The 23,417-nt window shown below is 41.0% G+C and overlaps 2 protein-coding genes across 11 annotated transcripts in view; both read left to right on the forward strand.

Moving 5' to 3' along the window:
• anks1aa (ankyrin repeat and sterile alpha motif domain containing 1Aa) overlaps nucleotides 1-11,967 on the forward strand; it is a 62,460-nt gene extending 50,493 nt beyond the window's left edge. For 7 of the 10 annotated variants that reach the window (XM_080295400.1, XM_080295401.1, XM_080295402.1 and 4 more), the window contains 10 exons: nucleotides 1,564-1,662; nucleotides 2,138-2,284; nucleotides 2,932-3,039; nucleotides 3,290-3,460; nucleotides 3,543-3,680; nucleotides 3,773-3,844; nucleotides 3,936-4,022; nucleotides 4,541-4,678; nucleotides 6,564-6,746; nucleotides 7,479-7,703. In XM_080295400.1, the coding sequence (XP_080151526.1) occupies nucleotides 1,564-1,662; nucleotides 2,138-2,284; nucleotides 2,932-3,039; nucleotides 3,290-3,460; nucleotides 3,543-3,680; nucleotides 3,773-3,844; nucleotides 3,936-4,022; nucleotides 4,541-4,678; nucleotides 6,564-6,746; nucleotides 7,479-7,667 (1,332 nt within the window). In that variant the 3' untranslated portion in view covers nucleotides 7,668-7,703. Of the gene's footprint in view, nucleotides 1-1,563; nucleotides 1,663-2,137; nucleotides 2,285-2,931; nucleotides 3,040-3,289; nucleotides 3,461-3,542; nucleotides 3,681-3,772; nucleotides 3,845-3,935; nucleotides 4,023-4,540; nucleotides 4,679-6,563; nucleotides 6,747-7,478; nucleotides 7,704-8,987; nucleotides 9,255-9,561; nucleotides 10,141-10,375 lie in introns of those variants that run through there. The other 3 variants (XM_080295410.1, XM_080295409.1, XM_080295408.1) reach the window with 3 other exon arrangements.
• A 3,402-nt stretch (nucleotides 11,968-15,369) lies between these two features.
• Nucleotides 15,370-23,133, forward strand: LOC145423192 (specifically androgen-regulated gene protein-like). The gene is made up of 5 exons (XM_080295411.1): nucleotides 15,370-15,509; nucleotides 15,747-15,822; nucleotides 18,475-18,659; nucleotides 20,472-20,634; nucleotides 20,746-23,133. The coding sequence occupies exons 3-5, from the start codon at nucleotides 18,609-18,611 to the stop codon at nucleotides 22,251-22,253; spliced, it is 1,722 nt and encodes a 573-aa protein (XP_080151537.1). The 5' UTR covers nucleotides 15,370-15,509; nucleotides 15,747-15,822; nucleotides 18,475-18,608; the 3' UTR covers nucleotides 22,254-23,133.
• The last annotated feature ends 284 nt before the right edge of the window (nucleotides 23,134-23,417 follow it).

The raw sequence follows: 23,417 nt of genomic DNA on the forward strand, positions 1-23,417 counted from the left end.
CCCTTGTTTGCATCAACGGCATCTGCATGAAAAACAGGCTGTCAAGTTTGACCTACAGACAGCATCTCTGCTATGCCATTAGTGGTGTGTGTATGTGTGCGTGTGCACAGCGGTGAGCACCACAGGATTAACTTTAGGTTCATATTGAAGAGTCAGCCCTGAGGCGACGCCTTCTCTGGACCGTAGTGATACTGGCAGATGAGAGTTGGCTGCTGACTCCCCTGCAGAAGCACTACAGCTAGCATTCATGGTTTATATCCAACAGGCAGGACTTGTGACCCTTACCCACTTCTTATTGGTCAATCTGAGCATGGTTAAAAGTCAGTTTAATTCAGTTTAACAGACGGCAATTCCTTCAACCTCTGCTAACTGGCTAGTCCCAGCCCTTGCCATCCTGTGGTTTTGACTACCAGTTCAATTGCTGGGTGGTTGTTGTTTTGGTCCTATCAGTTATTCAGCTGCTTCTTGGAGATATTCACGTTCTATTCCACCCTCCTGCAGTTGAAGACAGTAGTCTTTCTTCTCCTCTGCAAATGCTGAGACCTGAAAAGACTACTGTAACCAGGGTCTAACAGTGGGTAGGGAAATTGTTAATAAACAAGACCCACAATCAGCTGTAATCTTGGAGTTCTTTCATTCACCTCAGAGGCAGCTGATTATGTTGCTCAGTAAAGCTGCAACATTAAGTGTGAAAACCCCAGAAGCTTTATTATGAATCTGTTATCGTTTTAATCTAAATCTGTGGGAAACACTGTTTACTGTCTTGTGACTGTCTTATTTGGTCTGTTGTACCATAAAATTGTTTAATATGGAACTAAAATAAATGAATAAATGATGTTCGGTGTTCATATAAAGGCTTTCCTTTTACGTGTCAAGGTGTTTTGATTTCCCCCGCGGCTCTCGTCAGCTATCGATGCGCCTCCATCTCATAACGCTGCCCACTCTGCAACTCAGACATTGATTCATCCCTCCCTTCTCCATTATCTGTTTGTTGCCACTCAGTCTCCAAAGGTGATATCGTGTGTAACCAAAGACTGGTTTGAACATCAATCACCACATTCCTGTCAGTACCACCCCCCCCCCCCCCCCCCCACCCCCCCCACACACACACACACACACACACACACACACACACACACACACACACACACACACACACACACTTAAGTCTCATTTAAGGGGTTATCGATGTGGCTCCTCTGGTGATAGTCACTAAGTTGAGTTCTAGGGAGGCTCTCAGTCAGGAGTAATTCACCTTTTTATGCAATGGTAGCATATTTGTGATCAATTCTCACGTTGCACTGAAGGCTTTTAGCTTGGAGGGTTCGTCTTAGATAGATATCTATCTATCTTTATCTTACATCAAAGCAGTCTGTGTTTTGGGATTTTCATAGATGACTTGAATAAACTACGTAAAATAACAAAAACTGTCTTTTACTAAATGGTAACTTAAATTACTTTATTCTGACACAGTTTAATGTACCTTGCTTTCTAATGACTTTCATGGGTCTTAGACTAGAAATGCCAGTAACAAAAATGCTTGTTTTGTATGTTGCTTTAAAGGGGAGCAATGTAATGGAGGACCAGGACTTGAGAGAGATTGGAATCGCAGATCCGAGCCACAGAAAGAAGATCCTGCACGCAGCACGTTCCTTTCCAAAGGTGATAAATCATTGATTCCTACTTTAGTACTTCTCAGACCCAATTCAGTGTTTTGCATTTGCTTTAATGTTAGATGATTAAGTAATATTCTCACCTTAGACCCAAGTATCTATTGCATTTATGAAAATTAACAAGTTAATTTGTGGGTTAGGCATACGGCTGAGCAGGAGCAATAGTGCTTAATAATGAAGTCGAATGCGGTTTGGCGGTGGGCTTGCTTTATCTTATTGTATTGGGAGCTTTACTTTTGTTATAAAAATAAAATTAAACAAAAACACCTCTGCAGTATTCTCACTTTAATTTGTATTGCTTTAGCTCATTCTGCTTGTATACAAATATACATCTGTGGGGGTTATTGAAACCAGAACCCTTCAATTTCCTGCCAAGGAAAATTGGCTAAATTTGCAGCATATTGGTTCAGCCAACGCCCTGAATTCCTCAAAGTGTCTGTGAATGATTACGTTTTCTGCTGCAGGTGAAAGCGCTCGGCTGTGACGGCAGCAACTCCCTGTCCTCCTGGCTGGAGAATCTGGGCCTGCATGAGTACTTGCAAAACTTCCTGTCCAGCGGCTACCGCACTCTGGACTGCGTCAGAAACCTGTGGGAGCTGGAGATTGTCAATGTGAGTCACAGTGATGTACAAGGACAGTGGGGAGTATCAGAGGGTGAAATTAGTCTTCAGGTGTCTTGGGGAAAAAAAAAAAATCAGGATAGGGAAACGAGTTTGACGGTTTACTTCAGGTTCCCCCCCCAAACTGAAGCAGGAGGCTAAAACTGAAGGTGAATGTGTATTTGTGTTGAATATTGGGAAATGGATTCTAAAGTCTCACTCAAAAAAAATTAATTGAGATTTTCACGTTTGAAAACAAGAACTGAAATTACTTGGTTAGAAGATGGCACGTCAGACTTCACTGGTCTGTGAGGAAATGTGCTGACTTTTGCTACTACTGGGAAGGGTCTCTGAAAGAAACATGTTTTCTTGTTCACTCCAAGATCAGTGCTGCATTCCTCCATTTCTGTGTGCAATACCATCACCTGTAGATCAGTGAAGTAATGTCAGACACTGTATCGCTGCATGAACGTGTGAACTTGTGCAATCCCGTATGTAGATTCAAGATTAACAGAAGAGAAGAGACTCGGAGGGGAAACAGCTTCACATGGAGAACTATTAAGGGAACCTCACAAATGAAATAGTGCCTGATGTGTTGTTTTCTGGCATTTCCTTTTGTGCTGCTCAGTATGATCACTTCATAATTTTCTTTTTTACAGGTGCTAAAAATTTGCCTACTTGGTCACAGGAAACGCATCATCGCTTCCTTAGCGGAGAGGCCTTATGAAGAGCCTCCTGTCAAACCTCCTCGTTTGTCTCAGATCAGGGTGAGGACCTACAAACTACTTTCCTGTCTAAAAGTGCTTCACAAAATGTTTCTTGTTTACTCTTCACTCACTTCGGAACCAGATCTGATGTTTGAATACTGTCCGACAAACTTAGGCTTACGTTTCAAATTCTTTATTTTTAGCCTATAAATGTTGCAAAGTATATTGACAAAGATGAATGCCTGATGGCTAATGATAGAGAGTGCATCTGACATGAGATACCCAACTGTGTCATATTACATCTCTGCAGTGCCAAGACCTGCCTGGATCCCAGACTTCATCTCCCATGAGTCAGATGGAGCCCTACACAGGACGCTCAATGGACCCTCTGCTGCCTGCAGGCGAGCCAGGGAGGAAAAAAGCACAAGAAAACGACTATGACGTTACCCAAAGATATCGCAGCGAACGACACAGGCCTCCTGTATGTGGTATATCTACGAGTGTGTTAATGGTTATTGAGGGCCTCTGCCAGGCTTCTTTGATAGTTATGGTTATTTTTATAGGAGCGACATGAAGACTGGCAACGAGAGCCCCGCCTGACCTTGCGGCCACCTAGTCTAGCAGCACCGTACGCCCCGGTTCAGAACTGGCATCACCAACCAGAGAAACTCATCTTTGAATCCTGCGCTTATGAAGCTAGTGTACGTCTGCACCATTCTCCTTCCTACATGATTCCGCTTCGTTGATTAAACACATCAGCAGTAATGTCTTTTTCCCCTCCATTTCATTACAGTATCTTGGTTCCATGCTTATTAAGGAACTAAGGGGCACTGAGTCCACGCAGGATGCTTGTGCCAAAATGCGGGTATGACAAGTTTCTCCAATCCCTGAGGATAAACTCATAGATATTGTTTGTGTGAGTGGCAATTGACCTGTCCTTTTAATCTTCCCTCCAGAGGTCAACAGAGCAAATGAGAAAAGTCCCGACTATCGTCCTCTCAATCACATACAAGGGTGTGAAGTTTATCGACGCAGCCAACAAGGTTAGCGACTACACACATGCACACACACACACGTGCATACACATTTTCTCTTTGCGTCTTCTTAACCAGACGTGTTCTTTGAGGCGTGTGATACATCAAATTGAGGCCGGGGCAAATGACAGCATGTTTCCTTTTTTAATGTGTGCATGAAAGTGACGCAGTCAGACATCAAGCTTCCTCTCTTTCTGTGATTGTAAATATCATGCTTGCAAGTTTGTGTCAGATTAGTTTGTGCTTATATTTCCTTATAGGAAGCAAATCTGATTGACATTTAGTTGACATTAATAAAAAAAGGCTTTGAAATGTTGAAGCTCAACATGGTCTTGTTGTAGTTGCACTTGTGATGGCTGGCAGTCAGTGTCTCTCCTTTAACCGTTTAGTTTTTTTTATTTTGTAACATTTTCTAACAGCATTATTGTCTCAATGTTGATGGAATGAAATAAAAATTTTAAAAAATGAAAGAATGCACTGTGTACTCTCGTTACTAAACCTCACTCATGTTGCCCTTCTCGGTCCAGAACATCATTGCAGAGCACGAGATCCGTAACATTTCTTGTGCAGCCCAGGACCCAGAGGACTTGTGCACATTTGCCTACATCACTAAGGACCTGCAGACCAGCCACCATTACTGCCATGTCTTCAGCACAGTAGATGTGGTAAGGACACTTGTACTGGGCTCTATTGTGCTATAGATGGTAAAAAAGATGATTGTGTGATTGTGCTGTCACCCATCGCTCTTGAAGCTTTTATATGCTGGCGTTTTAGAGCCAGACGTCATCTTACAAAGATGGGAGGGTGGAGGGTTTACTTAGCAGCTAGCGCTTAGCAAGTTTCATTCATAAACAGCAGCTCATGGCATGCAAGCAGGCATGCAATATAGAGACACACATACAGGCTAATTAATGTAAGAAACAGATGGACATTAGAGCACAAACTTCTTGGATGGTCAGCACCACACAGAAATGAACAGTATTAGTCATGTAATCAATTAGAAATGTTCTAAAAGTCACCAGTAGTAGTAAGCACACGGTGAAGAGCTCCAGTTTAGTACTTCAGAATGAGTCCTCAGTTATTATGTTGTTATTAAATTGTTATGAAGGGGGAAACAATCCACAGAAACCAAAATATTTTTTGTACCATACTGTAAAATGTGACATTTTAACATGGAAGTCTGTCATTTTTGGAGCCAGCTTCAAGCTTTGCACAGAGGAACTGCAGTTTTTGTACTTCTGGAGTTTCTCCCCCGTGTTCAAAACAAAGTACAGATTTATCTTCTAGTTATGTCAGCTTGCAGTTTGTCTGCTTATTCAGGGAACCAGTGGGCCTTGAACAGTAGTAGTAGCTCAGTGTGTATTTTACGTGTAGTTGTTTTTTTTTTTCCTGTGTAATAATATTCAACATTGCTATCAATACATTTTTCAAAAAATGCCTCTCTGTGCAAAATGGGTTCAAAAACATAAACAACTGTGGGATCCTGTTTGTCTGTGTCTGATATTATTTGTATCCCACTGTAACTTTACTGTATAAAGAGCTAACATCTCCAAAATGTCAGGAGTAGTTAGTCATTACAAGAAGTGTTTGTGAGCTAAAAATCAAGAATGTGGGATACTGTGTCTGTGATTTGGAGAGCCCAGCGCTGCTCCCGACGCAGGAAAAACCAATTCTGCAGTGGAGACCTACCTGGCACTTGTGCAGGTGAAGCCAAAGGGAAGATATGCTTCATCATATTTTCTAGTCTTTGACTTGGAAGGATGTTGGTTTGAAAACCTATTTGGCGATGCTTCATCTCCTGCTTTGCGTTTGTGTGGCAGCCCCGTCAGAAACCTGTCTGTTATGCTAGTAGTAGCTTGACAAGGGTTTTCAGCTGCAGACAGTAATGCTTTTGTATTTGATTGCGGGCTGTTGGTAGTCATTAAACACTGAAACGCTATGAGTCAAATAGTTACCACAGCTTTGCCGTGTCCCTTCTGCTACCGAAAGTGTCCATATGAATCTCCTTTATTTGGTTATTTTAAACTGCACTGACTATATGGCTGCTTTCAGGGTCCGCCTGGCACAATCGTCACTACACAAGAGATGTTTCTGCGTATTGGTGTACATGGAGTGCTTTATCTCAGGGCAGGTTACTACATCAAAGGATATAAAGAGGATTTCACAGCTCTGTGTTATGTGTCTCTTCAAATGATGATTGTTGTTCCCACCATAGGATTGCTTTTTCAGATAACGTATAAAGCATGAATCATCTGTCTTTAGTCTGCAGAGCTTGTTCGTACCTGGGAGCTGTCAGGGTAAAACAGAATAATCCAGCAGCTTTATTACTGAGCTACAGAGGATGGATCTAGTTTAGGAACAGGGGGTTGCTGCACAATACTCCTGAGATTACTGCCACTTCTTCAGGTTATGCAATTTTGTTTTGAAGAAGTTTTGGAGGAAAAATCTTTCTTCTGTTACGTTTTGCTGTCTCGCTGCACACTGTGATGGTCCTTTGGCTAAAGGCTTGTAATGACTCCGTGATCCTCCTCTTTCTCCCTTTCTGTATAGAACCTGACCTATGAGATTATACTGACACTGGGCCAGGCGTTTGAGGTAGCATATCAGCTGGCTCTGCAGGCCCAGAGGACCAAACCGCACCAGAGCGTCCCAGCTGGATCTGGATCAGAGGTCATTGAGACCAAGTCCAGCAAACCTGTGCCCAAACCACGAGGCAGCATACGCAAAACAGCGGTGAGTTGGTTGTTAAAAAGTATTGTAGTAAAAACACCAAATAAAGCTGAAATATTGTTCAACGTGTTCTCGAGCAAATTTGGAATTTTAAATCCTTTTACTTCTCTGTGCCAGAAAAAAATCTTTTTGTGTTTTGTGATTACATTTGCAGCACACGCCTAATTTTTTGGATGCAAAAACGATGTTAGATTGCTTGCGTCAGTCTACACCTCTCGACATCACTGTGGTTATGCTATGCTGATGTCCATCTGGGCATTAGCATTAAACCATTAAGAGGGAAGCTTGTGCTGAATATAAATGAGCCAAGTCCACCTCAGGGACAAGTCACACATTTCTAGCTGCAGCTTAATGATCACAATGATTTAACAATGTAATTCTGTTCAGTGTTTTCATCTGTGTGGCTTTTTTTTTTTTTTTTTCACATGTACATTTTTAAATGTGTTTAATCAGCACCTGAGCACACATGCACTTCATACTCAGTTACACACATCCACACCGATAAGCACACATAAGCTTCAAAATGCACCTGCAGTGTCTTCTGTGTTGTGTGTGACCTTTCAGACTCCTCATGTGTCATGCCTGTTAAAATCTGTGTCCCTTTTCCTGCCCTTTAAGTTCTTTGACTCTGTCGCTGCTTCGTCCTGGTTCTTTGTGCGCTTTCCCTTTTCTCTTCTAATCTTCGTCTCCGTCTGGCTCGCTTCTCTTCCTCCTGGTGGTGTTTATTCCTCCCAGGACTCTCCTCTTCCTCTCGACAGTCGTTGCTGTTACTGTTCCACCTGCACCAACCACCGTCCCTCCTTCCTACCGCTGCACTCTGCCAGCCATGCTGCTCAGGTGCTGCCTCCTATCCCATCCCCATCCCTTCTCACCCACTCGTTGTTGTTATTTTTATTTCACTATCTTTTCTCTGCTATATGTTGAAAACTACAAATCATGATGTATACTGTTAACTCCAACGCCCTCTAGTGACACGCTTGTAGTAAGACAGACAAAGTTTATATACTGTACACAGAATTCTTTTTGGGTGTTTTTACTTAAACTTTATGATATACATAGAGAAAATGTTGTTATTATATTTTATCAATAAAAAGCCAGCAAAATTGTCTGCTTACTAATTGCTCCCAAAAGTGCTCAGCAAAATGAGAACCAGAAAAAGTTAAAATTGCAAAAATTGCAAATCTCATAGACCCATATTTTTATTGACATCTGAACACGCAAAACATTTTAACTGTTTACACTGAGAAAAACATCAGATCGATTTCTGGGAGATGAGGAAACCAGTTGCCGGACTTTCAGCAGAGAAATGTGTCCCATTCTTGTTTATTGTATTGTTTTTAGCTGCTCAGTAGTTCTCTGTCTTCTTTGTTGTATTTCATGGTGTGTCAACTGTTTTTAATTGTGAAAGGTCTGAACTGCAGTTCAGCACCGAAGCTATGCGGCTGTAACAGATGAAGTATGTGGTTTAGTTTAGTTTAGTTTAGTCGAACTATGCAAGGCCTTCCCTGAAAAAGACGTCATCTGGATGGAAGCACGTGTTGCTCTAAAACCTGTAGATACCTTTCGGCAATAATGTTTTGCCATGTGTGCAAGCTGCCTATTTCATGGGAACGATCCACCCACATACCATGAGAGATGCAGGCTTTTAAACTGAGCACTGACGGTCCCTCTCCTCCAGAGGACTTTTCATCTGTGTTTTCTAAAAAGAATTTTAAATTTGGATTTGTCTGACCACATGACAGTTTTCCAAGTTGCCCCAGAGCTTTGGCTCAGAGAAGATGGCAGTGCATCGCATAGTACTTCTGATCTTTTGAGCCCCAACTATTCTGAGAAATGTTGCTGCCATCAAATTCAAAATGACTTAATGTTTTTCATGAAATAGTGAAAAGTTAAAAACCTTTTTGTCTAATATAATAAATAAAATATGGGTTTATGAGATCTGCAAATCATTGCATCCTGTTTTCTTTACATTTTACGCAGCATTCCAACTTTTTTTGGGATCGGGGTTGTAATTTTATGATAATTGATGGATAGGTGTGATGCTGCATCGTTTATGGAATCTGTTTAAACACAAACATCAACACTTTCATGGGTAAATGTGGTTAAATTTCACCACAAACAATTACAGTTTGTTGGCACAATAATACTTCATTGCTGCATTTTGAATCTAAGCATTACAAAAAGTGTAATCAGCCTCGTATGTGAAGATTCAGATATTTCATTGCTGTCTGTTTGTACTCACAGGGGGACATCGTGGACCAGGAAGGCGATTCTCAGTCCCAGGGTAGTGCCACGTGGCTCATGGACCCCAAGGAATCCAAGCGCACTATCAGCACTAAGTACGAGACCACCATTTTCTGAGTGGACCTCTCTTCCTCCTGGGCTCAGCCTCACCCTCCTTCCTTCCCCTCCTTCTGTGTGCCTTTCACTGTGACGCTGCCTCTTTCTCCGCGCTGGACCTCTGCTCCTCCCCACCGCCATCACTTGTTTCCTCCTCCGACAACACCACAGTCTGTGGCAACTGACCAGCTGTTGCCCCTTCTTATGTTTAACTCCCAGCACCTTTACACTTTTTCTCAATTATTAATGCAACCCCTCCACCTCGCCCACCGTCTTCTAGCTGTCTAGTTGGTATCTCTTCTACTGTGAGCCTGCCACTCACTTTCCCTTTTATTCCTTCTTTCTGTTTACCTTATATGCTTCCTCCAACAATGCTTCCCCCTTTTTCTTTTTTTTTTTCTTCCCAACTGTCAACATCCCACTCTTTACTCTTGGTGATAAGCTCTCTCTTTTCTTAATGCTTTTCTTGCTCTGTTAGGCGACGGCCGCTCTGAGGCTTTTCACTCTGACGTTCCAACTCCTGACTTCACCGAGTGCTGAGAAAACTGATTTTTACCACAGCCAAGAGTGACCCACTGCACACATCCTGTACCTGGATGGACACGTTTCCTGAGGAAACTGTGAAACTGATCCTGTAATTCTATGCATCAGTCGGACTGTAGCATGTTTATGTTCGCAGGGATGCAGGTGTTATTGAGGTTAAATAAGATCAATTAAGGGCAAGGCTTTTTTTCTTCTTCTTCTTCTTCTTCTTCTTACGGTCAGCTGCCTGCTTAAAGCCAAAAGAGGCCAAGATCCTAGCACTGTGATATGATCCTTTTGATGCTAATGAAGTAAGCATTTTGGGGTGGGGTTTCTAGAGAGCATCAGAGGGACAGAATAGGGCACAGAGGCAGACATGGATCTGCATGTTAGTGGTCCTTGCTCCAAAAAACAGCTCAAAATAATTCAAAACTGGCATGCCGTCAACTATCAGTCAGGATTTAAACTCAATGCTTCGTCTAGAGTGAACTAACTACACCTAAGCACTTACATAAAATCCTCAAGTTTGAAAGAATAAGTGCATTTTCCTCTTTTTTTTCCTTTCACAACAAATGCCTTCAGTGTTCATCCTGTCAGCATTGCCTTTCCCCCCCAGTCATACCAGGTTAATGTTTCACAGATGCTTGGTGAAAAGAGTAAATCATTATGAAGGACTTAATCCATCACTATAGTGCTGTTTGTGTCCATCGGTTTTACTTTATTTTAACTCCACTGCTTTGTGTGCGTGTGTCTGTGTCCCTTCCCTGTAGCTGACACTGTGGCCAATCCCAGACAGTGAGAAAAGGACAGGAATGAGCCCTGTTGAGTGGTGGGTAGGATGTTTTGCTGGATCATTGCCCCACTTCTCACCGAGCAGATCACATCAGCAGTCGGATTGTGCCCACAGTTACACACAGGCCTGGAGAATAAGACGGATGTAAACCTTTCGCCAACGCAACACGCTCCCCCGGTTCATCAGACTTCTCCAACTTCATCACCCTGCACGCACGCACGCACGCACCTGCCTCCATTTAACTTCTCGATGCTTAGAAAAGTGATGGTTGTTCCGTGCGACATTAGAGACGGATGTGTTTGTTGTGTTGCGTGCATTTCCTCCGAAATGAACCATCACGTCCCTCACTGAGAGTTGGTGTTTATCGTTTCAGGAAATGTACCTGCCGTTTTCAAAGCAGAACTTGTAGTTAAAGGGGAAGTTGCTGCAGAGATGAGGAACATTCACTTTTTATTATGAAACAAACTGTCAGACGAGAGACCTCACACTGTAGGTACACACTTCTTCCTGGGTTGTTTGTCCTGTATCCAAACATTTTAGCTGCTTTCATCACCGTCAGCTTACATACATGTGTAACTGTGATAAAACAATGTAATCTTGCATGGGAGGAGCTCTCTTACCAAACTCAAGGGGCAAAGAAACTGACACTAAAAGACTGTTTTATATTGAAATAACGGGGGATGGCGTTTATTTTACTTTTTGCGTGTGTATGCGCGCGCGCGTGTGTGTGTGGGTGTGTGTGTGTGGGTGTGTGGGCGTTTACTTTTTTTTTTATAGGACTATGATTTGTCCTAATGCTGGAACTGGATCAGGTGTGGTTCTTTCTCTCCTTCCCTGCCCCTTTGTTCAGTTAATCTCGACAAGATTATTCACCAAACCTGCCATGCAGGCTGGTACGACTCTAGATTTATAGCTGCAGACAAGAACAATAGGGCACGGCATGTTTCTCTAGCTAACTCCTAATATGTTGACTGTTAATGGTACTGTTTGGTCCACCAATCTGTATATGGGTGCATAGTCGGCTCATTTTGATTTAACTCTTGTATATGTGGTACATTTTTATCCGGCCAGTACGATAACTCTATGGTACACTGTCTTCAGCGCGCTGGTGTCAGCACCTTTAGCCATCAGCCTGGTCCTGCTCTGCTTTTGCACATTGCTGAGGATCAGGAAAGATATTTTGGGACTAATCTGATGACAACAATGATGAGAATGATATTGTACATGAATCTAGCAGTCTGTATTTTGATACTTGAATGATTTTTGTTTTTATAGATATCTATATATATATATGTATGTATATGTATGTATGTACGTATGTAATTTTTGACACTTGTCAAAAAAGAGAAAAGGACTATGTCTTATAAAGTTAAACATATCGTGAATAAATACCCTGTGATTTAAAAAAAAAAAAAAAAAAAAAAAAACCATTAAAAAAAAGAAGGCTGAGAACATGACTCAGAAGAGGGACCTCACTTCAGAGAAAAAGATTGTAAATAATCTTGGGCTTCCAGTCTTTTTTATGATTATTTTTCATAATTGTACAACTAATAAATGGTACAGTTAGAATCGTTGTCTCTGGATGTTTATTAGGACATTCTTTGTTCTTGTTTTAACGGCTCTTCCTCCAAATTTGGGTAAATTTCTGATGGATTTACAGTTCTGTTGCAGTCTTTAAGGGTAAGTGATGCATGAGTGTCGATGCATTCAGAGTATCTCGATTTGGCTCAGGGCAGCTGAGGTTAGTGGACGTCTTCCAATGAAATGTTTGCCCTCCACCCCATCTCCACATCATAAACTTCTCTGCAACAGCTCAGTGGATTTACAAAGGAAATCTGTATTACAGCTGCTTCTTCTGTCAGTCTATTAAAAAAAAAAATGTTCATCAGAACAAAGAGAAACTTTTTATTTGAACTGAAGTTCACTTTTCAGCACAGGATTATAAACAACAGTTTTGCTTTTCTTTGCCCCTTTGACCTCGGTCACCTTCAGTTTTATTACTGCTGTCACCTTTTAAACCTTACATGACCCATATTGTGCTTTTGACTTTGTGTTCATGTTTAGCTTTATCTGCTCAAGTTAATTTAAATATTGCAAAGGTTTGAAATTGCCCCAACTTCTGGTTGTGCTTTGACAATTATTTTTTATCTTTGTTATGAGGGAAATGAGTCAGAAGAAAATTGCTGCAGCTATAATTCGAATGCCAGCTGCGGTGAAATGTCAACAGCAAGACGTTGATGTGTTTACTCAAAATAATTATTACATTTGTGAGTATAAAATGAAATAGACTTTTAATGTTGACTGAATAGAAGTTCTAATGTTGGTTTTGGGGGAGAAAAGGCAAATCTCACTCAGTTTATTTAACAAAATATTTAAGCAAGTGATTGAAATACCTGATGTTTTCCGTGTATTACAAAGTATTTCCAATTAAACTTAAGTTGTTCATTGTTTTTAGCTGCAAATTCAACTGGCAAGAGTGAATTCAGTTTGTTCTGTAATCTAAGTAATGAGTACGTCTTTAAAAAATGTCAAACTATGGCTGCATCTTTGATGTGACTGCTTGCATGGGGAAAAAAAAAAAAAGTACTAGCAGCGGCCCAATGACAGATGAGATGATGGAGATGTTTACACATCTGTCACAGACATGCTGCTGTTCCTGGAAAACAGATGCTGACTGTGAGATCTGATCCACAGATGTTCTGCTTTGCTCACAGAAATCACACAGACTGTGTGTGGTATCTGGCCTGTAAAAATGGAAAATATTATTACTGAAATAAATGTTTGGTGGTAGTAATTTTACAATCAGATGCTGAGAATCTAGGTTACCTTGTATTCTCACAGAAGTTGTGTTGTAGTCATGTTGGTCAGGCAAGCTGAAATAGCTCCACATCTACTGGATGGGTTTCCCTTGCATTTCCCACAGATACAAATGTCCTAAAGCAACAGTCTTTAATGGCTCTGATTAACCGCTTAATTTTCTGAGGTTGACACACTCATGTTTTAGTATTAATTGCAGTGAAAATTGATGCAGATGTTCCTGTTCCCCTCAAGATAGTTCAATTTTGATTTGGCAACAGATCAAACTTTCTTTTTGTGCTGTAATTTCCTGCTTCTTCTGCTACTCAGTGATAAAAATCTTAGAAACGTGGTGTCAAGCCAGATACTTACTCTGGATGGCATTACATTGGCTTCCAGTAACACTGAGAGGAACCTTGGAGTCATTTCTGACCAGGATAGATCTTTCAGTGTTCATATTACACAAATATCTAGGACAGCATTGTTGCAATTGTGCAATATCTCAAAATTAGAAACGTGCCGTCTCAGAGTGTTGCTGAAAAATTAGTTCATATGTTATTACTTGTAGACAGCAATATTACAATTCATTATTTTCAAAACTCCCTGAAAAGCCTTCAGTTGAGCCGAAATGCTCCAGCAAGATAACTAACGGAGCACATTTCTCCCATACTGGCTTCTCTTCATTGGCTGCCTGTTAAATCCAGATATCCTGCTCCTCGCATACAAGGTTTTGAATAATGAGGCTCCATCTTATCTTAAACACCTCATAGAACTGTACCACCCCAACAGAGCACTTCGCTCTCAGACTCGCGGTTCCTAGAGTATTTAAAAGTAGAATGAGGGGCAGAATGTTCAGCTTTCAGGCCTCTTGTCTGTGAAAGCAGCTCCCAGTTTGGATTCGGGAGACAAACACCCTTTCAAATTTAAAGATAAATCTCTATTTGATGAAGCTTATAGTTAGGGCTGGATCAGGTGAGCCCGAATCCTCCCTTAGTTATGCTTCAATAGGCCAAATCTTCCAGGGGCTTCCCACGATTCAATTCAATTTTATTTATACAGCGACAAATCACAACAACAGTCGCCTCAAGGTGCTTTATATTGTAAGGTAGACCCTACAATAATACATTGTGAGAAAAACCCAACACTCATAAGACCCCCCTATGAGCAAGCACTTTGGTGACAGTGGGAAGGAAAAACACTCTTTTAACAGGACGAAACCTCCAGCAGAACCAGACTCAGGGTGGGGCAGCCATTGGCCATGACCGGTTGGGGAGAGAGAAGGAAGACAGGATAAAGACATGCTGTGGAAGAGAGCCAGAGATGAATAACAAGTATGATTCAGTGCAGAGAGGTCTATTAACACATAATGAGTGAGAAAGGTGGCTGAAGAAGAAACACTCAATGCATCATGGGAAACCCCCAGCAGCCTACACCTATTGCAGCATAACTGATCCAGCCCTAACTATATGCTTTAACAAAAAGGAAAGTTTGAAGCCTAATCTTAAAAGTAGAGATGGTGTCTGTCTCACAAATCCAAACTGGAAGGTTTGGATGTACTGAGTATTTTTCACTCACTATGTGTTTATACAACGCTCTGCACTTATCATCACTTATTATTAAACCGTGGCTCTTTTCCACAGCTTGTCTCTAGCCCTGCCTCCCTCTCCTCATCCACAACAGGTGGCGACAATGGCCGCCCCTCCCTGAGCCTGATTCTGTTAAAAGGTTTTAAAAGGGAGTTTTTCCTTCCCACTTTTGCCAGGTGCTTGCTTATAGAGCCTCATCTGATTGTTGGGGTTTTGCTATTATTGTAAATTATATTGTATTATTCATGTTTTTTATATTATATTGTATTATTGTAGCGCTTTTACTTTACAAGTAAAGGGCTTTGAGACGACTGTTGTGATGTGGCGCTATGCAAATCCAATTGAATTACAGTACATTGGTTTAAATATGTTATTAACATGCGTATATATAGTGATATATAGTGTTATAATAACTTAATATAAGTGACAGTATTCCACACAGAAAAGTAAAAGGTGAAAAATCATTTGAGGTTTCGCTCGTTTTACTGCTGTTCTCCTATTGGCTCTTCCTTGGAAAAGTCTCAGTCGCCCAGTTCTCTGATTGGCCACAAACCAACCTGTGCGGAAGTTAATTGCCTCACCTGGCCGTAAGCCTCTCACACTTCTCCCGTCTGTCACTACCAGTCGCATAGTTTTACTTCCAGGAACAGCACTGTCGGGGGAGTGAGGTGCACCGCAGCTATGGACTGACAGCAGCGCAGTTTCACCGACCTTTCTCGCGCATATCTGGTAAGTTATCAGGAAACTGTCCTCTTAAAAGCGTAATGTGCTCGTTTAGGGTGAAATCATGGGTTACAATGGAGGCAACGACGAAATAAAGTTGTGTGAAAGCTCGTAAGTCTACTTTATGAAAATACAGTGATCATTTAGAGCGTGTGTGTAAGTGTGTGCGCTCGATTTGTTCAGAGCAGATTTTACCATCAGGTGTAACATAATGTTTTTGTGTTTGTTTGTTTTTTTACTTAGTTTGTAAGTTTTGACCCTGGAGTGTCATTTTGTGTCTGTTCGGGTGGAGGAGAGTGCAGCAGGAATAGAGAGACGGGTAAGATATTCAGCAAAAGACTAACATCAGTATCAGAAATGCTCCGATATGCATTACTTATCAGTTTTTATGCTCTAAATTTGTTTTTAGAGATAACACAACTGACCATAGTGTTTGGACCCTGGTTATCTGAGTCAGGATTAATGCAAATATTTGCTCATAAATGTCACTAACAGTCATTTTAATGGAACAAGTGTGAACATTAAAGACATGTTTCTGTTCTCTCAAACAGGCTGTGAGTTGCACAACCCAATGTTAACCATGAATCTTTGTTTATTGTTAATCATTAAACCAGCTCTGGCTGGCTAACCTTGAATACATACTTAACATTTTTGAGTTTTTCAATAAGGCACTGTGATTTGTTATCAAAAGCTATCAATCATTATCCTGGGTTTTTAATAAGTCTAGCTCACAAACTGTGCAGCTGTTCTCACATTTAAGGCCTGGAGCTGATCCTCCCTTTTAATATTTTAAAGGTTTCATCCGCTCATGTGTTTGGCTTCATTTAAGAGTTGTGTCGAAGACATGGAAGCAGGCAAAGTGACATTCCTGTCACTATTAAATCCTGACTCAGCTGTGGGTGCAGTGTGCTTTGCCAGTGCTCCAGTTTGAGAGGTGTTGCCTGCTCAGGTTTGGACAAAGGGAGGGACAATAATTAGCTGCTTACTGTGGGAGGCCGGTGTGTGCTTTGTCAACTAGCTTTTGTTTCCAGAAAACATGTGGGAATGTGGGGGTTGATGATCAGGTTTTTCATCAGCTGCCTTTGCTAAGTTTTCATGTCATCAGGTCAAAAGTGCCATGTACAGAAGATGGAGCTGATAAGTTCAGTGAACAAAGGAAAAGTCTGTCACTGTCTTTGCATGACTCAAATCTTAAAAGTAATGAGGTGAAAAAGCTGACGGTAAAATTGAAAAATAGTTACATGTCCTCTAAAAATGTATTTCATTTTCTTCAATGTAGTGTTTAATGCTACTTTTAAAAAACATGCTCTTTAATTAGATGCAAGATTTCAAAACAAAAGTCATAGAAAATCCCCCACTTGTTACCCAATCTTACTGTTCAGTAATATTTCAAATATTTCACTTGCAGCAATAAAATTATGCTCTTTATGGGCCCACAGGAAGCTTTTTTTAAGTGTTGTTTTTATGAGAATGTTCGATGTACATTGTAATTCTTATTCTGACAGAGTTATGTATTGTTTTTTGCTGAATGAGCCTCTGAGTGTCTGAGTTTCTCTCACTTCTCGAACCACATTAATTTACTATTGCACAAATAAACTAAAGCTGTGACACACAGCATGTTATTTTGGGGGATAATTTGCATGCAGGCGCAGCAGGGTATGAAAAGAAACTTTAATTCTGTTACTCTTGTATTTTTAATCAACATAATGGTGGTGCTTGTGCTTTCACAAACATACCTGAACTGGCTGCAGCACTATGTGGTAAAGAAGTTCTATACCAGGTCGTAAAATAGCTTTTTTTTAAGTAAAATTATCAATTTGTCTGACCCATTTAGCTTTATAGTTAATTAGCTAAAAAACTTTTGACGACCATTGTCGACAATTTTTCCTCTAGCCCTAAAAAACACCTACTTGAAGTTGCCTTTTCTTTACGCTCTCATTAAGAATCAACCTGTTGGTTTGGTTGATTTTTTTTTTTTTTTTTTGCGACTAGCATACTTTCCTCATGCCTGACTTGCCAGTAGTGATACGCAAAAGATAGGGAGCGGAGGCACAAGCATGCTGTAACACAACATATCTGGATTCTTAGCACAAATTTGCCATGATGTGAGGTATACCGTGTGTATTTGCAAGTAAGAGCGTTTGATTGTTATATCATAATGGCTGAAATACTGATTATTAAGGGATGCTGACAGCACTGTCTGCTTGCGATGACGAGTTCATTTTCCTGATTTGTAGAAATATCTTAAAGACCAAACCAGTAATGAATTATAAATACATAAATACACTGTTACAGGTGGCAAAAAGAAGGAAAGCACAATTAAGCACAAGCAAAATTAATAAGTCTGAAGATGCCAAATTTCTGAGATATTTGGCATTTTTGCTAGAAACTGACTCAAAAATTGTATTTTTTTTTTTTAAAATATGCGAGAGGTCTCCATAAGAGGTCTTTTCTGTTGGCATACAGGTGAGTTTAATTATTAATAAATGAAACATTTAATCTGTTTCCTGTGAAAGACATCACTATGCATGACAGATATGCATAACTGAAAATATTCTCCATTTCACAGCTACTCTCCTTTAATGCGTGCCTCGATCCACGTTGTTTTTAAAAAAAGGCGAAAAGTTTTAGCTCAACCATTATTTTATTTAATGACTCAATTAGCATAACTAGATTTGCTTAATATATCATAGTGACCATGACAGCACATTTGAATCATGTTACAAAAATAAGACGGCCATTACATTATGAGGATCATTAAACTATCAGCTGTAATTTATGACCTTAATTTATCACAATAATTGTAAAGATGCTGTTTTGTTTACCAACTAATTCTCTAGCTATATTTAGCCTCAAACTAAGGCTTCATCAGTCAGTGGTCAAAGAAATGAACATTTTCCACTGTGGAGATAGTAGTGACTCACAAATTTCATCTGATTGTAGTTTCATGCTTTTGTCCTTGACATTTCAGATTTTTCCTGAGACAGACTTTCAGTGAGATTTACACAAACGAAACAGGGCCGCGAAGAGCATGTGATGCCCTCATCTTCCTTCATGTGCAAAGCCAAAGAGTGACACGTGGCCAGGTGGTGTTCCCGTAGCAACATGGACAGCGCAGGAAGCTCGGACAGCGTAATCAGCACGAACTCTGGCTATGTGAGTGCCGCTGTAGCGCTTTATCTCAGTCGTCTGTATTACTGACTCTCTCGTACAGAACAAACACAAACGCTTCTCTCCTCGACTGGAAGAGAATAAAGAAATAATTGAGATTTGTGAAGTCTGAGAGATGAGAGGAACTGAATTTATAATTGGTGAAAGGTTCTCATGTTTAGTCAGTGAGGAGCTTTCAAAGGGTTTCAGCACATGTTTTCATAAATGAAGTATAAACAATCTGAAGCCCTCAGACACCAGCAGCCACCTGAAATAATTTTTTTCCAACAGGCTAATATAGAATAAGAGAAAACTAGGAGATGGATGGGAGTTGTTCCTTTGGATCTGTTTGAACTACTGCATATTTAACACACAGACTACCAGCTGGGTTCCCAAGAATTATTTACTGTAAGAAGAAATCACAATAGTAAACGTTATTTCTTCTTGGAGTATTGTTAGATATGGTAAAAAATGGCAAAGTTGCAATTAATTTGCATACTTTGTGCCTAATCTTATAGATTTAATCTACATTATTTCTTAAAAGCTTATTTATCATCCTTTGGTTCTGGTGCCAGTAAGTTTAATCATTATTTGTGGTGAATTTATATGATGAAACCAATTCAGTTTCATTTTGACTTCAATATAAAATAACTGAAATAAACACGCAAAAATCAGTTGGTATCCCTGAAACGTAATCCGTCCAGTTTGCTCTGGGTCTGCCCTAAAGCCTCCTCCCTCTAGGAGATGCCTGAAACACCTTGTCTAGGAGGTATCCTGGTCAAAGGCCAAACCACCTCAACTGGCTTCTTTTGAGGAAAAGGAGTAGTTGTACTCAATGCCCCTCCCAGATAAGCTCCCAACTCTATCTCTACAGGTGAGCATAGACACCCTTTGGAGGAGACTAGTGAGTCACTACACAGAATTTCCCCCTTTTCTGGCTGAGAACCACGGCCTTAGACTCGTAGGTCCTGATTCTCATTCTTCATGCTTCACACTCAGTTGTAAACCACTCCAGTACGAGCTGGAGGCCGCTGGCTGATGTAGCCAAGAGAACCACATCGTCTGCAAAAAGCAGAAATGAGAACTTGAGACTACAGAATTCAACACCCTCTACCCCTTGACTGTCCTTAGAAATCATTGACAAAGGACAGCCCTGATGGAGTCCAGCACCCATCAGGAACAAGTCTGACTTTTTGCTGCCAATGCAAATTAAGCTGTCACTAGAAACAAGTCAAACTAATGAAGCTAAACACATAATACAGGCAGTTATCACACCTAGTTTGCCTCATGCTATGCTCCGGGCATGCTGGTATGTGACTGGAGGAGTTTCTGCCCGCCTGTCTTTGTTTCGGGATTTTCCAGCTGAATGCTGGACATCAGCAGGTGGAGTTTTTCACGCTATGAGAAGGGTCATTGCTGCTGAGACTGGAGCTTGCAATATAGCTTTTTATTTGTGGCGTGATCAGAGCACAACTCAGCTGTTTCAGGTAGATCTCGTGACACTCTCATTTCTGATAACGTCCAGTCTGGGAGGTTCCCTATCCTGCTAATAAATGCAGTAGTGGAGTCTTTCTTCTTCTAACATGACTGACAGACTCCTCCCGCCCCACACACCAGCACTGTGTGGTAATTTAAATTAGAGCCTATGACAAACTGAATAAGATGTTATATTATTAAAACTGTATGGGGACAATTGGGTATTTTTAAAAAAGCGTTAAGAAATGCAAAACAGTTGTGTGATAATATGAGAATCAAATTGAGAAAGTCATGAAAAATACACATGATAGGAAAAAATATCTAATTTCATTTTTTGTGCAGAGTGAAGACAGCATGGACCACTTATCTGCAGAGGAGAGGGCGTGTCTCACGTATCTGGAAGAAACAATCGAAGCGCTGGAGACGCAGGAGGACAGCGGCGTATCGAATGATGAATCACATCATGAGAGTCTAACAGAAAAAGCAGATCAGATGAGAGTAAATGGTATGTGATGTGCTGCTGTTGTGTATATTTTCTTGTGTACCTTTATTTGCATCGCAGATGCACGGTTTGTGCTGCAACACTAACTGTTGTAATTGTGTTTTTCTTAATTAGACATTTCCACTTTGATGCCTAATGGCTCCAAACGCGACCAGAAATCATTTCTAAGTGATGAAGTGCCCACAGCACCACCTGCATCCACAGCATTAGCCACAGAAGGAAAAACTCAGCTAAATCAAATCTCTGAACCACAAGTCAGTCCTCTAATCCCTGAATCTTCTACTGATACCAGAATCCACTCATCAGCTATACAGACTGAGATGTCACGCTCAGCCACAAATGAAGATGCTGATCCTGAGAGTGTCAAAAGTACAATTGTTTGTCCAGGACCATCTACTGACACCTCTGAGATTGATCTGAGTGTAATTCCACCTCCCTTAAACTTTAGGGATGAACCTGACTCTCCTTCACAGCCTGTGAATGTAAAAGACCTTACTCAATCTGTGGGAATTTCCAGGAAAAAGCCGGGAATAACCTTTGATTTGGAGCAGATTCGTCAGAGGGCCTCTGTCAAGAAAGATTTGACAAGTCCTGTGACCAAGGTGCCTCAAATCAAACCTCAGCCTGAGTCTCTCAGTCTGCTCACAAGTTCACAAATTGTTGCTCCAGCGTCTCCTGAAAGTGCAGAGCCCAAAAGTCCACCTGTTGTGGCCCCAAAGCCTAAAAAGCTGCCCCCCAACATTATTCTGAAATCTCACAAGATGACTAACTCTGATGGAAACTCAGCGCATCCAGTGCTCAACAGCAGTGAACAGCGGCCATTCTTGGATCCTCACAAAGTTCGCATGGAGGCTCTCAGAAAGCTCGGCCTGCTTAAAAGCAGTGAGGAGGAAGAATCGATCCCAAACCAGAGCTCTAAACTTCCTCTCAAAACCAGAGTGTCTTGGGCAGCTTCATCTTCTTCTTCTCCTCCAATCAGCCCTGCAGCTCCAAATGAACCACCATCATCACAGTCTTATAACCTTCCCCCTGCCTCTGTTACTGTCCAGCCTTTGAACCCTGGTGCTATATTACCATCAAACACTTCTACTGCTCTTACAGTTCTGGATCCTGATATTCTCCCAGCACCTGCTGATTTCAGTGACCCCACTGAGCTTTCTCCTTCAGAAAATCAACCATCTGCTGTCAAAGATGCCACTTCTCTTACCTATTCTGGCCTGGTCAAGCAGCTGACACCGCCAAAGGTCAAATCAGCCAGCCTTGGGCGCACTGAGGTGGGTATAAGCAGATATACAGCAGGTCAAGACTACGGTGAGGCCAGTCAGGGCACCAGCATTAATCAGAACCTCAACCAGCTGCGTAACCATCGACCGCGCCCCGCCTCTCTTGGGAGTAGGAAGGAGTTCTCAAGTGCTCAAGGAGAGGATTTGGAGGCAGAGCCTTCCATTACTAAAGAGCCAGCCTCACAGAAGGCCTTGCCTGCCCACACTGCCTTGCATCACTCCAGAGACACTCAGAAACTGCCTCGATCACAAGGTATCAGCGTGCTGATCTGCCCTCGTTCAGAAAATGAAGAGGACCGCCGTGGGGCCCTGAAGAAGCTCGGACTGCTAAGAGATTGAATATGCACCTCATTTATCTGTCAGACTACTTTAAGATGATGTATGTTAAGAGACATACCAGAGTTTTCTACGTGATTAATATGGACAGTTTAAAAAAAAAAAAAAGCTTTCAGGAAGCAGCTTAACCACATATTTATGCATTTTTATTTTACTGCATTGACAAAACTTGGAATTAAATGACTGTCAAGGACATTATTGAATGTACTTTTTACCTATATTGTACAACCTTATTTCCAATGTTTTTTCCCCACAGCACTAGCAGTCAAGGATATTTTTAATATTCATTAACTGTCACTGTGATATATGTACTTTTGTAAAGTAAATGATGTTGCTTTTATGAGACAATAGCGAGTTATTTAGTCATTTCAGTTTATTTTGTGAAGTATGATTAGAAACCTTCTTAATGTCCCTCGCTGTGTGCTTTCAAAGGGTCTCTTTGTACTTCTCCTTTTAGGTACTTCCATGTGTTGCTGTTGTGTTATGTAATTTGATTTTCACTTCCTACAGTCTGTTAGACTTTTTGTCTGGTTTTGTTTCCTTTTACCAACCGCTGGCTAGTACTCAGATTTGTGCATTTACTGTGAACTGCACTGAACCTATTTGCTTTGTAGAGTTTGTATCATAACTAGAAGATGTTGTTTTTCTTTTTAAATCAGTGGATATGGGGAAGGGATGTTCGGGAACATACCTTACCGTAACTCAAAGCACATAGTCGGTGAGCACTGGGTGAGAAGGATCTAAAAGGTTTTTTGCATGGCTGAATAATGATGCATAAGCTTGTTACATAGCAGCTACATGTCTGGAGTTAATGGGTCGACAAGGTGCAGGCATTTATTGCATCTTTTATTTAAACCATAAACTGACTGCTTTCTGAATGTCATTGTTTTGACTCCTTTTGGTCATTTTTTTAAAAATGCAGATGCATCTGTCATATCGAATCGAAACTTGAGGCACCAGTTTTGTGGCTCAGCCTCAGCAACTTTATCTGATGTGATGATGAGTGAACTAGTACAACCTGTTTTTCACCTCGCGGTTCAGCCTTCATGGAACATCTTTGCTGCTCATGATGGCTCATTTACGAGCCGACGGTTTGTCTGAAAAACATTTTATTGCTGCTGCAGGCTTTTTAGACAAATAGAATTGCTCTTTCCTGTAATTTGCCGG

Source organism: Astatotilapia calliptera, chromosome 20 (genome assembly GCF_964374335.1).
Source record: "Astatotilapia calliptera chromosome 20, fAstCal68.1, whole genome shotgun sequence".
NCBI classification, from domain to species: domain Eukaryota; kingdom Metazoa; phylum Chordata; class Actinopteri; order Cichliformes; family Cichlidae; genus Astatotilapia; species Astatotilapia calliptera.